The sequence below is a fragment of the Corvus cornix genome, chromosome Z, assembly GCF_000738735.6.
Source record: "Corvus cornix cornix isolate S_Up_H32 chromosome Z, ASM73873v5, whole genome shotgun sequence".
Classification (NCBI taxonomy): domain Eukaryota; kingdom Metazoa; phylum Chordata; class Aves; order Passeriformes; family Corvidae; genus Corvus; species Corvus cornix.
Window position 1 is genome coordinate 41,986,182 of NC_046357.1, and position 12,520 is coordinate 41,998,701.

Sequence of the window (12,520 nt, forward strand, 5' to 3'; positions counted from 1 at the left end):
CTCTGCGTCTCCTGTGTTTCAATCTGAACTCTGAGTAAAAGAACTCAGGAAACAGAGGCAGAGAAGAAAAGGAACAGAAATGGAAAATTTAGTAATTGTGTTTTGTGTTTCTAGTCAGCACCATTGACTGTAATTTAGATTGTATCAGTAGTACTGGTTAAGATCAGGACAGTAATTTTCAACAGCATCTCACTGTAAATGAATCATAGTGTGTTTGCTGTGCAGAGGATTGCTCTTAAGAGGCAAAGAAGGAAAAATTTTAAAACCATTTTTTGCAATGATGCTGAATTTAAAAACATGATCACTCCATATGATGAATATGCATTCTTTGAAGCCAACAATTCTCATTTTTATTTTCCTTTACTCCAGTACTTCACATAAGGATTTTAACTGAGCCTGGCTGCCCTGTCTCCTCTCTGTTCCACCCTGCCTTCATTTCATCCCCCTGGGCATGTGCCTCAGGCTGGAGATTGAGCTTCTGGGGAATGATCATGGAGCAGATTCCAGACCTCCTCACCACATTCAATCCAAGAAGCAGCAACTGCTCTTCAGACTGTAATTTCCATACTGTTCTAACTTTTGTTAGAATGTGAATGTAACTTCACATTTTCTGTAATTTTACCCCCACACTTGGGTACTGCTGAATTTAACTGCTTTGTATTGCAAAGTGCATTGGCACTCTCACGTGTGAAGTATTGAGCCTTTAAAACATGCTATTATAACCCAGACCCTATAATATTTGTTTTACTAATATCTCTGTAAATATAACATCTGTGGTTAGATGTCTCTCCAAGTGCTGAAAGGATGGAATCATGCCGTGGGTTGCAGTGGAGCACTTGGGGAAAGGAATAAAGTGGTTTGGCAACAAAGGAATGACAATGTGTAGGGAACCTTGTATCTGTGTAGTGAAAGAAACCCCAATTCATTCTTCTGTTTAAATGTTAAAGGGAAAAGCAAACCCCCAGACAAACAAAACATCAAATACAAACCAATTAAAAGTAACTGAACATTTACAAAGAAAAAATAAAGCTATTGTGATTGTGGTGTGGCTTAGTTACCAGAAGTAACATTTTCCCCCTAAAGCTTTTTGTCACATTCAGTGCCTACAAGACAAGCTAATTCTGTCGCATTTCCCACCTGCTTTGACTTCTGCTAGAACAGCACAGCAGCACTTTTAATCACCAGATCTATTTTGGAACAGCACTGAAGACGGGAAAAAGGAGGAAAACCAGCACTGGAGTGCAACATCTGTATCTGCAGGCAGTTTCTGTAGGTGGCAGCAGCCCACGACAATGAAAAAAGAAAGCATGCAGCAACTGCAGGCAATCTAGCAAAAAGGCAGGTTCTTGCAGAGGGGTATTTTCCCAACTGCGACAGCCAAGCGCACAGAGGTTGTGCAGACTCCGTCCTCAGAGGGTTCCAGACCAGACAGAGGCCAAGGTGACCTGGCCTGTCCTCACAGCTCATCCTGCTCTAAGCAGGAGACTGAACTAAGTGACCTCTCGAGCTCTGTCCCAACCTGAAGTTTCCTAAGATTCTTCCCACTGGGTTCAGATTCCCAGGTTCTAGGCATGCCTAGAACACAAAGCAACACAATGATCAAAGGAGAAGGAATTCCAAGAGCAGTGCAGAACTACACAACGTATAAAAAGATTTACTCATAAAACTGCAACAGTATGTTCCTGAGGAACAACCAGCAGCCCACATTCAGAGGGGATTTCATGCCCTTCTCCATCCCCAGATTATTCAACTGCTGTCAAGAAAGGCTCAGAGCCAAGGGATCCATGGAGAGATTCCTTTTACATTCCGTTTGTCTGCCTCTCTACACCCCTTCTGACTTTACTGACAGCAAAAAACAGCTTTGAAAAAATCAGCACAATATCCCTTACATTAAAACTCTAAATACAATTTTTTTCTATCTGTGTAACTTGCATAAACACAATTTTTCTTCAATCACAAAAATATCTAGATTCAGTTCTATTAGGAAAAAATAATCTCTGAAGACTTGCTGTTTATCAGTAAGTTCATCTCACTACTACAACTGACAGAAAATCCACTTTCATATTCATTTTCCCCTGCTAATAATGAAGAGTATTTATGTATTCTAGAAAAATTAACATCTTGACTTGCACTGTAATGAACATGTAAATTTTCTTCAGTGACACACTGCTCCAAACCAATCCACGACCATGCACATTCCCAGAAACACCTCTGATGATTGATCATAGTAACAGGTCAGAGCAAGTAACTCCCCAGGAATAAACCAAGATGTAAGGTTTTAATTCAGAAAACAGAGACAACAATAATCAACTGGGAAACTTTTTATTCAAGCAACATGGTAAATGTAAAACCTATTTATATACCAAGCAGGTATTTTGCAGCAAAAGTCAACCAGCCAGTAAGAAAAGTAGTAGAAGGAGAGTTGTAGCAAATAACAGTATTCTCCAAACTTGTTTCCAATTTGTGTAAGTAACTGCCAAACTAGCAACTTGAAAACCCTCAGAAATCTTCCAATATGCAGTGAAAAGCAGTTTTAGTTAATAAAAGTCATTTCCCAACACTCAAAGTGCATGTTAGGTATCGTGCATCTCTCTCACCTACCTGGTAGGCTTGCACAGAAGCACCACTACCAGCCTACATCAAAAAGAGAACAGTTTCAGTACGAACACCTTGCAGGCAAAAGCCATAGTCTGTGGAACTATCATCAAGGACTTCTGACACTGGTGAGGTGCTGTCCTCTGAATGATGCATTTACCTCCTTTGGTTTCACATCTCTTACCACAAGAGCTATGACATGCACTTTGTGGTGACTGTCATGAAAATTTAGGACAGGAAGACCGCCTTGCTTTCCAGGCTATCCACAGATATACTGGGCCCAGAGGTGTCAACATAGTCCCGTTCCTAGTGTGTCTGAGACCCTGGGAGACCTTCACAGAGAACGTTCTAGAGTGGACAGTGCAGCACTCTAAGTCTGCATCAGAACTCTCACAAGCATGGATGCACAAATGGTGCAGCCTTGACACCAGTCACATTCCCAATCCCAGAGGCACAAACAGTGTGGTTTACTGATCCTTGTGCCACAATAAGGTTGATAAACTATTGATAAACACACCAGTATCAGAAAGCACAAGCAGCAGTATCCCCTTGGAATAGTTATCTGACAGGTATTCCCATGGGGAAGCACAGGGGTACAGCCTTGTCAGCCATCCCAGTAGTCTACCCTGACCTCCTTCCCCTTCTAAGTTACATTTTTATTGTTTTCTTGGAGAGTGTGTAAAGACAAAGTTCCAGCTGATGTCATTTCATGATTAGGTGAATTTTGAGTGACTTTAGTGAAGCATGCATAGGTTTTATTTCATTAAAGAACACACCTCCACGGGGTGCGTACATGCAAAGTGTACCTGGGAAGTTCTCTAAGAATGCACACTGTTGGGCAAAAGCATAATCCAAAAAAGGAAGAGAACTAGTAATGGTGTAAGTAAAACTGCTGTGGATAAAAGCTCACTGACCAGAAAGCACTGAACAGCCTACCAGCAATCCAGCAGGCACCAACAGTCTGCATCCAAACCAACAAAACACTGGAGGTCTTTAAAAGCCTCTGGACCTAATCCTGAATAATCTTCTTAGGGAGGGAGGTTGGACTAGATGACATTCTGTGATCACTCCCAACCTCACCCACTCTCATTCTGTGAAGATGAATAGCAAGTCCAAACCCCTTCTCACAGTTCCTGTTATATAATTTTCCTGTTGACTTTCAAGCTCTGCTGTTAACATTGCTCTCATGCACACAATTGGACACGAAGAGCTGAAAGAGGGAGGAAGACAGAGCAAAATGCAAGGAGCAACTTCTTTTAGCCATCTCCTCGGTGTTTACTTGTATTACCCTGCACAGTCTCATATGCTTTCTGGACACTGAGACCTTTATTCAACTGTGCAAATGAATAAACTCCTTCCTTATTTTTTTCCCTCATGGAGTTATCCCCAGCTATCCTAAAAAGGGATGACTATGTTACACTTGGTATTCAGCAGGAGTTACTGGCTCTAGGTCTTTAACAAGTTCAAGGGTATCACAGGTTGTTTGTAACATCACTACTCCTGCAGCTGCACCACCAAATATGGGGCTCTCTAGACAACTTGGGAAGTATTTGGCTTAAGCAGCAACTTACTTCACAAGGTTTCTCATAATGTTTAAAGAAGACCCTCTGTACCCTGAACCAAAATGGTTCCAGTGGTTCATGTAGTGGAACAGCTGATAAAGCTTTAGGCGTTTCTCAAACCCTGCAGCTTTGGGAATTTTACCGTGGTAAGCAGAATAAAAAGAACTGCTGAAGCCACCAAACATCCCAGCTATTGCAAGCTCGTACTCTGAATGGCCGTAGAAAGAAGCTGGATCGAAGATAATCGGACCAGAATCATCCTCAGCTACATTTCCTCCCCAGAGATCCCCATGCAGGAGAGCAGGAACGATTTCCACATTACAGAACAAACTGGGTATCTTCAGCTGCAAGGGGAGAAAAGCAAGACATGTAAATGACACAGTCATTCACCTTAAAATGTAGAGGTTTATCTGCATACTTGAAATTTCTTAAAGCCTGTCATTTGAAACACCCCAGGACCTGGCCAACAGAGATGCCAAGTACATCCAGAGGATTCTTATTTTTCATAAAAGGCAGCAGCAGAATAGTCATCCAAATCTTTTTTAGTGAGAGAATAAAAACCTTAAAACTCCAGTATTGACCAGGGTTAGTAACAACAACCACCAACACTACATCATTAGAAAACTCAGGGATGTTTCACCCAATTTCCACAAAGTAGCACCCAAAGAGCCAATACTACAGTCACGTAATCAGAAGCAAAGAGTGAATGAACAGATAATGTGCAGGACAGAACTGCTTATGCACATTTTGTATCATGAACATGTTGCAGGGAATGAGAAATACGAACTCCATCCAGTATTTCCTAAACAGGGAGGCAAGGTGCTATCTGGCACTTTGGAATTCACTTTGGAATGTTAGCACAGGGTGATGTGGCAAATGCCATTATACTTCAGAATAACAGCATTTTTAATCCCTAAAAACTGGGGTCTCTTACCAACAGAACCTGGATCAAAGCAACAAACAGGAACTTTGTTTTGAAAAAATAAAATTTAAGTATACCCAGCTCTCACAATAATGAGAACTGAGAGAATTGCTCCTACCTGAAGCTGTGCCCAAAGTTCTCTTGCCTCTCTGTCTCCTGATTTCTTTTCGACCATGTCCATCTGGGGCTGGATTCTTTGTCTGGCAAAGAAGGTCACCCAGTCACTCTGCCAGTCATTCACCTGAAGGAACAGGATTGCAGGCATCAGATCTACACCACACGAAAGGCAGAGTGTCTTCTTTTTCAAATAAGCCTTTTGAGGATTACATAGTGTTTGTGCTGGTACTATCCAGGGACAGTAAATGCTATCATTTAATCTAATGTTATCTTAAAACATTAAATTAGGGGAATAATTTTCTCTCGATGATTAAAATCCAAGAAATTGAAGAGCTATCACTATCCAAAGCAGCTGTAAGTGCTGTCCAAAGCACTACCTTCCTTAGCAGGCTGAACCATGTTTTTTTTATTTTCATGGCTCCACAAAAATTCCTTTGTTTCCATTATGATAATTTTGGCCCTTTCTGTCACTGAAGGGAAAACAAGACAAATTTAAAATTCCATCAGTCTGATAAAGTACAACCTACCTGTGGAAGGTAACCACAGCAGGTAACTGTATGAAAGCCAAACTGATCCACAAACTGGACTTCTGTTTGCCCTTGTCCTTTACCTTTCAAACCAAAGACAAAAATTCAACACCAGTGACAAAATAGTAAGCATCCATGACACAACTGAACCTGGAAAACTACACATGAGTACAATACTGCTTCTAATGAGAATTTAAAAGATTGCACTTTAATGTTGTTTTTATGGTTACAATGATTGTTGCAGTTGTTTATTACTGCAACCCTAGGGTATATCACCGTGTCCTGCAGCCATAGGGAGGAGGAGGAGAGAAGATCCAGCAGGCAGGAATTGTGCAGCGAGATTGATTTAATTAATTATTTTACCAACTCTTTTATAGACTTTTTCCTTCCTAGTCTAATTGGACAAAGGATCAGCCACCCCTTGGGGGTGACTGGCTAAAATTCTAAAACATCCATTGTCAAAATATTTTTCTACTGTACCATAAACAAGACTTTTCAAGGCTGCGGGTGTTTGTTGTTTACATAACTCTGCTACCTCTTCTGTGAGAGAGAAAAGTCTCTCACAGGCTTAGAAAATAGCAAGAAAATCCTTGCTAGCAGCATTTTTGTATCCACAGTTGTTTCTTAAATTTAAAGCTTGATGTAAAGCAGCTGTATTCTACTCTTCATAATTGTATTTCGAGGTTCTGTATCTCCTCTGATACCACGTCCTTGTAGAAACTGTGGTTTGGGCTCCCAAGGGTCCAAAACTGAGTATGTGTTTTGCTTACAGAGACCCGAACAGAGCAAACAAAAGCAAAAACAATCCCTGCCTGGGTCTGTTTCATCCAAATGTATTTTCATGCTATCTTGAGTGGAAGATGAACATGTCCTGAAGTAGCAAAAGCCATTTTAACTATTTTGTAGATTATTATTAACTGGGTTAAATTTGCAAACAGCTGTGTACTGTACCAACTGTGCTCCCTTCTTTCTTCAGCTTCTCTCCAAGTTGCTGGTTATGAAGGTGAAGATCAGCCAGCTGTGTTCCAAGCAGTGCTGAATGTCTAAGAAACAAAAATAATCTTAGTAACACTGACACATGAACAGAACCAGGTCTTGATATTCCAGGAGTTACTTAAAGAGATTTATCAAGTAAGTAAAATAAGTTCTGCATCTCTAACTGATTTTTCAGAGTATTCTAAACACCTTGTCTTCCTATCAAGACTGCATAGTAACACAGAATGTACTTACTTGGCCGTTTCTGACACCACTGCTGAAAGTGAAAAGTGAGCACCAAGCATGAATTTACTAACAAGGAGAAACTATCTATTCTAATTTCAATCAATTAAGAAGTGTGATATCACTTCTGTAAGCACTTTCAGTAAGATATTTTTTAACTCTAACAAACTGCCTTTGGGAAATAGAACCAAACAAGGCTGATCCTTTTCTTTCTACTGCTCTTTCTGGCTGCTTTTCTCTAAAATGCCTAGATAATGCAAGAGTCACATGGGCCTAGTTTATTATCTATTTTTAATAAAACCACCTCCTCTACATGGTTCGGAAGAGTCTTGTAGTAACTACAAACAAATCTTACAATCAGTTGCCTCCCATGTTAACAAAATTACGTTCCTTTTCCCGCCTTCTACCTTCATCAACTTTCCCTAGTCTCAAGGCACTGTTGGTTAAGGCAAAGTTATTTCTTCAATTTGTTCCTGTTAACACAGACTATAGCTATCCCCTGAAATCGGCATGCCAAAGGCACCATCTTTGAGCCCAAAAGAGCAGTATCTCTGCCTTTCTCTTGGGACTCACTATGAATTAGAAACTCTGCCAAAAAGCAGGATGAGGGACAAGACTTTAAAGTGGCTGCAGAAGGTCTGAGAGAAAGATGAGAAATTGGTCATGATCACCTCCCTAACGGAATCAAGACAGATGAATTCATCATATTAAGTGCTCGTCACAGAGAAGGGTCAAAAGCCTGAAACTATCAAAATGAAGGTAAGTTGGAAAATATTGAAATCAAGATTAACTGATTTGGGGAAGTGCCTCTGCACACTCATGCCAAGCAATAAAGTACTCATTCTTATATTGAGGGCAAGTACACAAAACAGGTAATCAGGCTGGTCATTTTCCTTTCTGTGAAAAGAAATTTTACTGTAAAAATGACTAATTACCTAAGCAAACAAACCCGAAACTAACCAAAACCCAGACTCATTTTGTGATGCATGATCCATTTTCTAAGTGAGGCATTATGAAGTATTTTATACAGTTCTCTGCTATATAATTTTCCGTAAGTCTCTTGACTTGCTTTAGAAAAAAATTTAAGTAAGTTTCCCCTACGAAAACAAGTGATTTAATTGTCTTAACAGCCAAAATTTCTGGTTAACAGAGGCAAAGATGACACTATTTTACCTGTTTAAGCCCCCCATTTCCAAGTGTTCCATCACAAACGCAGTACTGCCCCCAGGCAGGTCTACAACTTTGAGGGGTTTAGGCACTTTTATCGTCTGTGTTTTCAGGATGGCTTCCAGACTTGCCATTTCTCCCTCAAACATTCTTCTGGCCTGCCAGATATTAAAGGAAAGCATTAGTGTCTATGAGCATCAGTCACAGGTAAACAAAGCACGTCCACAAAATCAACTGATTTTGTAAAAGTTAAAACGAAAGGTTGGAGGAAATGTTTAGTCACACACAAGATACAGACAGAACCACACCATCAGACTTGACAGCAGTTTTACAATTACAGTAATTTTGCTTCATAAAACCACTGAGTGAAAATTACTTAGGTTCTAGGATTCTCTGTAACTTAGAAAGTCTGTTTATAACTGAAGGAGTGCAAACTGCTTATAGATAATGTACGAGCTCCTTCAGCTGTGTTCCATCAGACTTGTGTTCTAGTGCTTTCACCAGAATGGTCTTCCGTGGTGTTTTCTTTTACCTCATGGGGGAAGGACGTGGGTGGGAATCAACTGTAGCAGCCAAATGCCTCTTATCACACTTGCACAAGCCAAGCCACTACCAACTGCATTTGCTTGGAAGACATTCTGAATTTGGGACCTCTTTCTGCACCTGTTTTCAGCTCAAGGAAAACCTACTCTCCCGAGTTCCTTCTCTGAGATGACTGACACTCATCACGTGAAGAAATGCTTCTCTAGAAAAGTCAGGCAGGGGTTGTAGAAAGAGCACACTGGAAATTTAACATATCTGGTAAAAACAAAAGCAGGCAAATAGAATGAATAAAATAGAAAGAGAATGCTAGCCCTTTAGTAATGATCCACAACACAAAGGACAATTTGCAGTAGACATCAACTAAAAATTCCAAAGCCTGGAGGCAATCATAGAATGGTTTGTGCTGGACGGGACCTTAGAGATCATCCCAGTGCTCCATAAACATACCTTGTCCCACCCCCTTCTATGGGCAGGGACACCTTCCACTATCCCAGGTTGCTCCAAGCCCAGTCCAACCTGGCCTTGGACACTGCCAGGGATGCAGGGGCAGCCACAGCTTCTCTGGGCACCCTGTGCCAGGGCCTCATCACTCTCAGCATCAGGAATTTCTTCCTAATATCTGACCTAAAACTACTCTGTCAGTTTGAAGCCATTCCCCTTCCCCTATCACTCCAGGCCCTTGTAAAGAGTCTCTCCTCATCTTTTCTGTGGGCTCCCTTCAGGCACTGGAAGGTGCAATTATGTCTCTACAGAACCCTCTCTTCTCCAGGCTGAACAATCCCAGCTCCCCTAGCCTTTCCTTATGGTGCTCCATCCCTCTGACCATCTCTGTGGCTGTCCTTGTGACTCAAGAGTGAAGACCTGCTGAGTTATTGAGCCATGAGTTAGCTTTGTCCAGAGGAAATCAGTAAATACTGTGTCACTGTCCAAAACATCACACTTGGCTAAAGCCAGCTGCTCAAACAGAGTAAGAATTGCTGATGCACAGCTGCTGTGGCTCACACAGCGCAGCACTTACAGCACTTCAACAAAGTTTGCTTTAATCAGTGCTCAGGATCCACACACAGGCAAAAGCATACAAAATGAAACTACTGAATAGAAAATCTATCCAGATCTTTTTTTTTCTGCCCCAAGCCTGATCCTGCAGCTAGTTGGATTGTATAGCTAAACACAGAATCTGCAAAGGCCTAAGGAAGGGCTACACCAATTCCAACTCTCTTCTGTAAAGCAGGATAACCTTCCTGTATTATTCCAAGTTACCACCTGCATGCATCCATTCAGCTCCCCAGCCTGATCAGAAATAGTTGAGGAATTTGAGATAGATATATTGGCATACATACTTTCTAACACATTTGTTTGCTACAAAGGGCAAATACAAGTTTTGACTTCTCTTCTGCCACTGAATCTATTTATGTGATAGAAACAAGTACAGAGTACCTGTGAAGTAAATTCCACCTGATCTGTTTTTGCAAAGGATGCTGGAGAAGTAAGCTGCATTGTACTTATCCCTACCAAATGCAGATATCTACACCTTCAACAGTAGGTTCCAGGTATTGAAAAGAAAAAGCAGAAAAGCTTGAACAATTGTGAAAAAATATCACTTATTGAGAAAATTTCTTGTGTGCAGGGAATTAAAGGTTTAGTTAAAACCACGGAAGGTGCCCACCCTCAGCATACAATTTTATACCTGCTGGGGTGCCTTAGCCACTGTCACAGCACTTGCAGACAATGTTACACCATTGCTACCCTCTGTAAATGACGACAGCACGTTATGGCACTGCATGTCCTGGACTAACAACACTGATACCACAGCACCATCTCAGCACAGTATCAGGCTGGCAAAGTCCTCCCAGACCATCAAGTCCAACCTTTGACCCATCTGCACCTTGTCACCCAGACCACAGCACTGAGTGCCATCTCCAGTCGTTCCTTGGGCACCTCCAGGGATGGGCACTCCACCGCCTCCCTAGGCAGTCCCTTCCAATGCGTAACAATTTTTCCATGAAGAAATGCCTCCTGATGTCCCGCCCAACCTCCCCTGGCCCAGCCTGAGGCCGTTCCCTCTCCTCCTGTCCCTGTTCCCTGGGAGCAGAGCCCGACCCCCCCAGCTGCCCCTCCAGTCAGGGAGTTGTGCAGAGCCACAAGGTCCCCCCTGAGCCTCCTTTGCTCCAGGCTGAGCCCCTTTCCCAGCTCTCTCAGCCTTTCCTGGTGCTCCAGACCCTTCCCCAGCTCCGTTCCCTTCTCTGGACACGCTCCTTGTCGTGAGGGGCCCGGAAGTGGACACAGCACTCGAGGTGTGGCCTCATCAGTGCAAGCACAGGGGACGGTCACTGCCCTGGTCCTGGTGCTACGCCAGGCCCGGAATGCTGCTTCCCATCGCGGCGCCTGCCCACCCCCGGCACCCCCAATCCCTACCCCGCCACACCTCGACCGAGAGTTGCTCTTCACGAACACCCGGCCCGTGGTCCGTGTCGTAGCTCCGGCCCTGGCTGATACAACCACCCCCCGTGTGCCCGGTCGGCCGCAGCAACCGCGGTGCCGAGCGCTCGCTTCAGCGCGTCCTCCATGGCGGCGACTGCCGGGGCGGGCACGGGAGGGAAGGGACCGGTCAGGAAGGGGCGGGACTGGGCGAGAAGGGGCGGGCCGGGCAAAGGGCGGCTGAGGCGGCCTGAGGCGGCTGAGGCGGCTGAGGCGGCTGAGGCGGCTGAGGCGGCTGAGGCGGGCTGAGGCGGCTGAGGCGGCTGAGGCGGCTGAGGCGGCTGAGGCGGCTGAGGCGGCTGAGGCGGCTGAGGCGGCTGAGGCGGCTGAGGCGGCTGAGGCGGCACCCGGGGCTGCTGTCAAAAGATTCTCTCGCTCCTCGTATACCGATTCCCCCGTATGTTCAGTTTTATTCTTCTCTTAATCACCGAACCAATTACAAAACCACATAATATGTTGACTTGGAAGGGACCCACAAGGACCATCAAGTCCAACTCGTGGCCCTGTACTCGTGCCCCCCCTATCCCGTATGCCTGGGGGCGCTGTCCTACAATATTTTTCTTAAAATGTGCACAATTTCATAGTAGAGGTACCGGCTCTCCAAGATCTACTGATAAATTTACTATAAAGCCCCGAAGAAAGGAAAAGACCGGACAAAAGCAGCTTCAAATATGATATAGGCAACAACAGAAGTAGTTACAACGCTGAAACTTCTTTATTACAAAAGTCTGATACTTACATGCATCATCTTAAATACATAAGCTACAGTTCAATAATGACATATGCAATTTTACAGACATTAACCCTAAGTTTTAAATAAATAAGGTACAGTTGATAAATATGTCACGGTTGAAGCAGACGTCGAGTGCCAGGACTCTGCTTGCTATTGCCGAATTCTTGTGTAACACTATTAATGTGAGACAGCTTGTTGTGCAGACACTGGCATCCATTCTTCACTTCACAGTAGCCGGGGCTAGACTAGGAAGGAAAGATAAAAAGAAAATTAGGGCATTCTGCGGAGTTTAGAATTTCATGTTCTTCCCAGCACCAAAGACAGCTCCAATAGGTGGAGTCTGAGGGCTGAACAACTTCTTTGGCTTGATTTCTCAAAAATCAGACTCAGCACATGTAGAGTCTAGGCATCAGTGGGAATTCCTCGTGGTTTCCCTTTGTCTGCTGGCAGAGCGCCATGGAATTTGAAATATTAATTCTGCTCACAAATACATTAGCAATCTAGCCGAAAACTAAATAAACGCCATCCCACATGCCTCAACGTTCATAAGTATCTAAAGAATTCTGGTACTGAAGTTGTGGAACGTGTGTGTCCAAATCAGAGAAGTCTGCAGAATATCAGGGCAGATCCGTGTGGCCACTGTGACCTCAGAGCTGAT

The 12,520-nt window shown here is 43.3% G+C and overlaps 1 protein-coding gene across 1 annotated transcript; it reads right to left on the reverse strand.

Moving 5' to 3' along the window:
- Positions 1 to 2,306: 2,306 nt before the first annotated feature.
- Positions 2,307 to 11,218, reverse strand: LOC104691972 (ketosamine-3-kinase-like). Its single transcript, XM_039567366.1, is given in 8 exon segments — positions 2,307 to 4,501; positions 5,198 to 5,320; positions 5,724 to 5,806; positions 6,675 to 6,766; positions 8,115 to 8,266; positions 11,067 to 11,114; positions 11,116 to 11,178; positions 11,180 to 11,218. Coding segments are annotated over 8 exon segments (939 nt in total). The 3' UTR covers positions 2,307 to 4,162.
- Between the last annotated feature and the right edge of the window lie 1,302 nt (positions 11,219 to 12,520).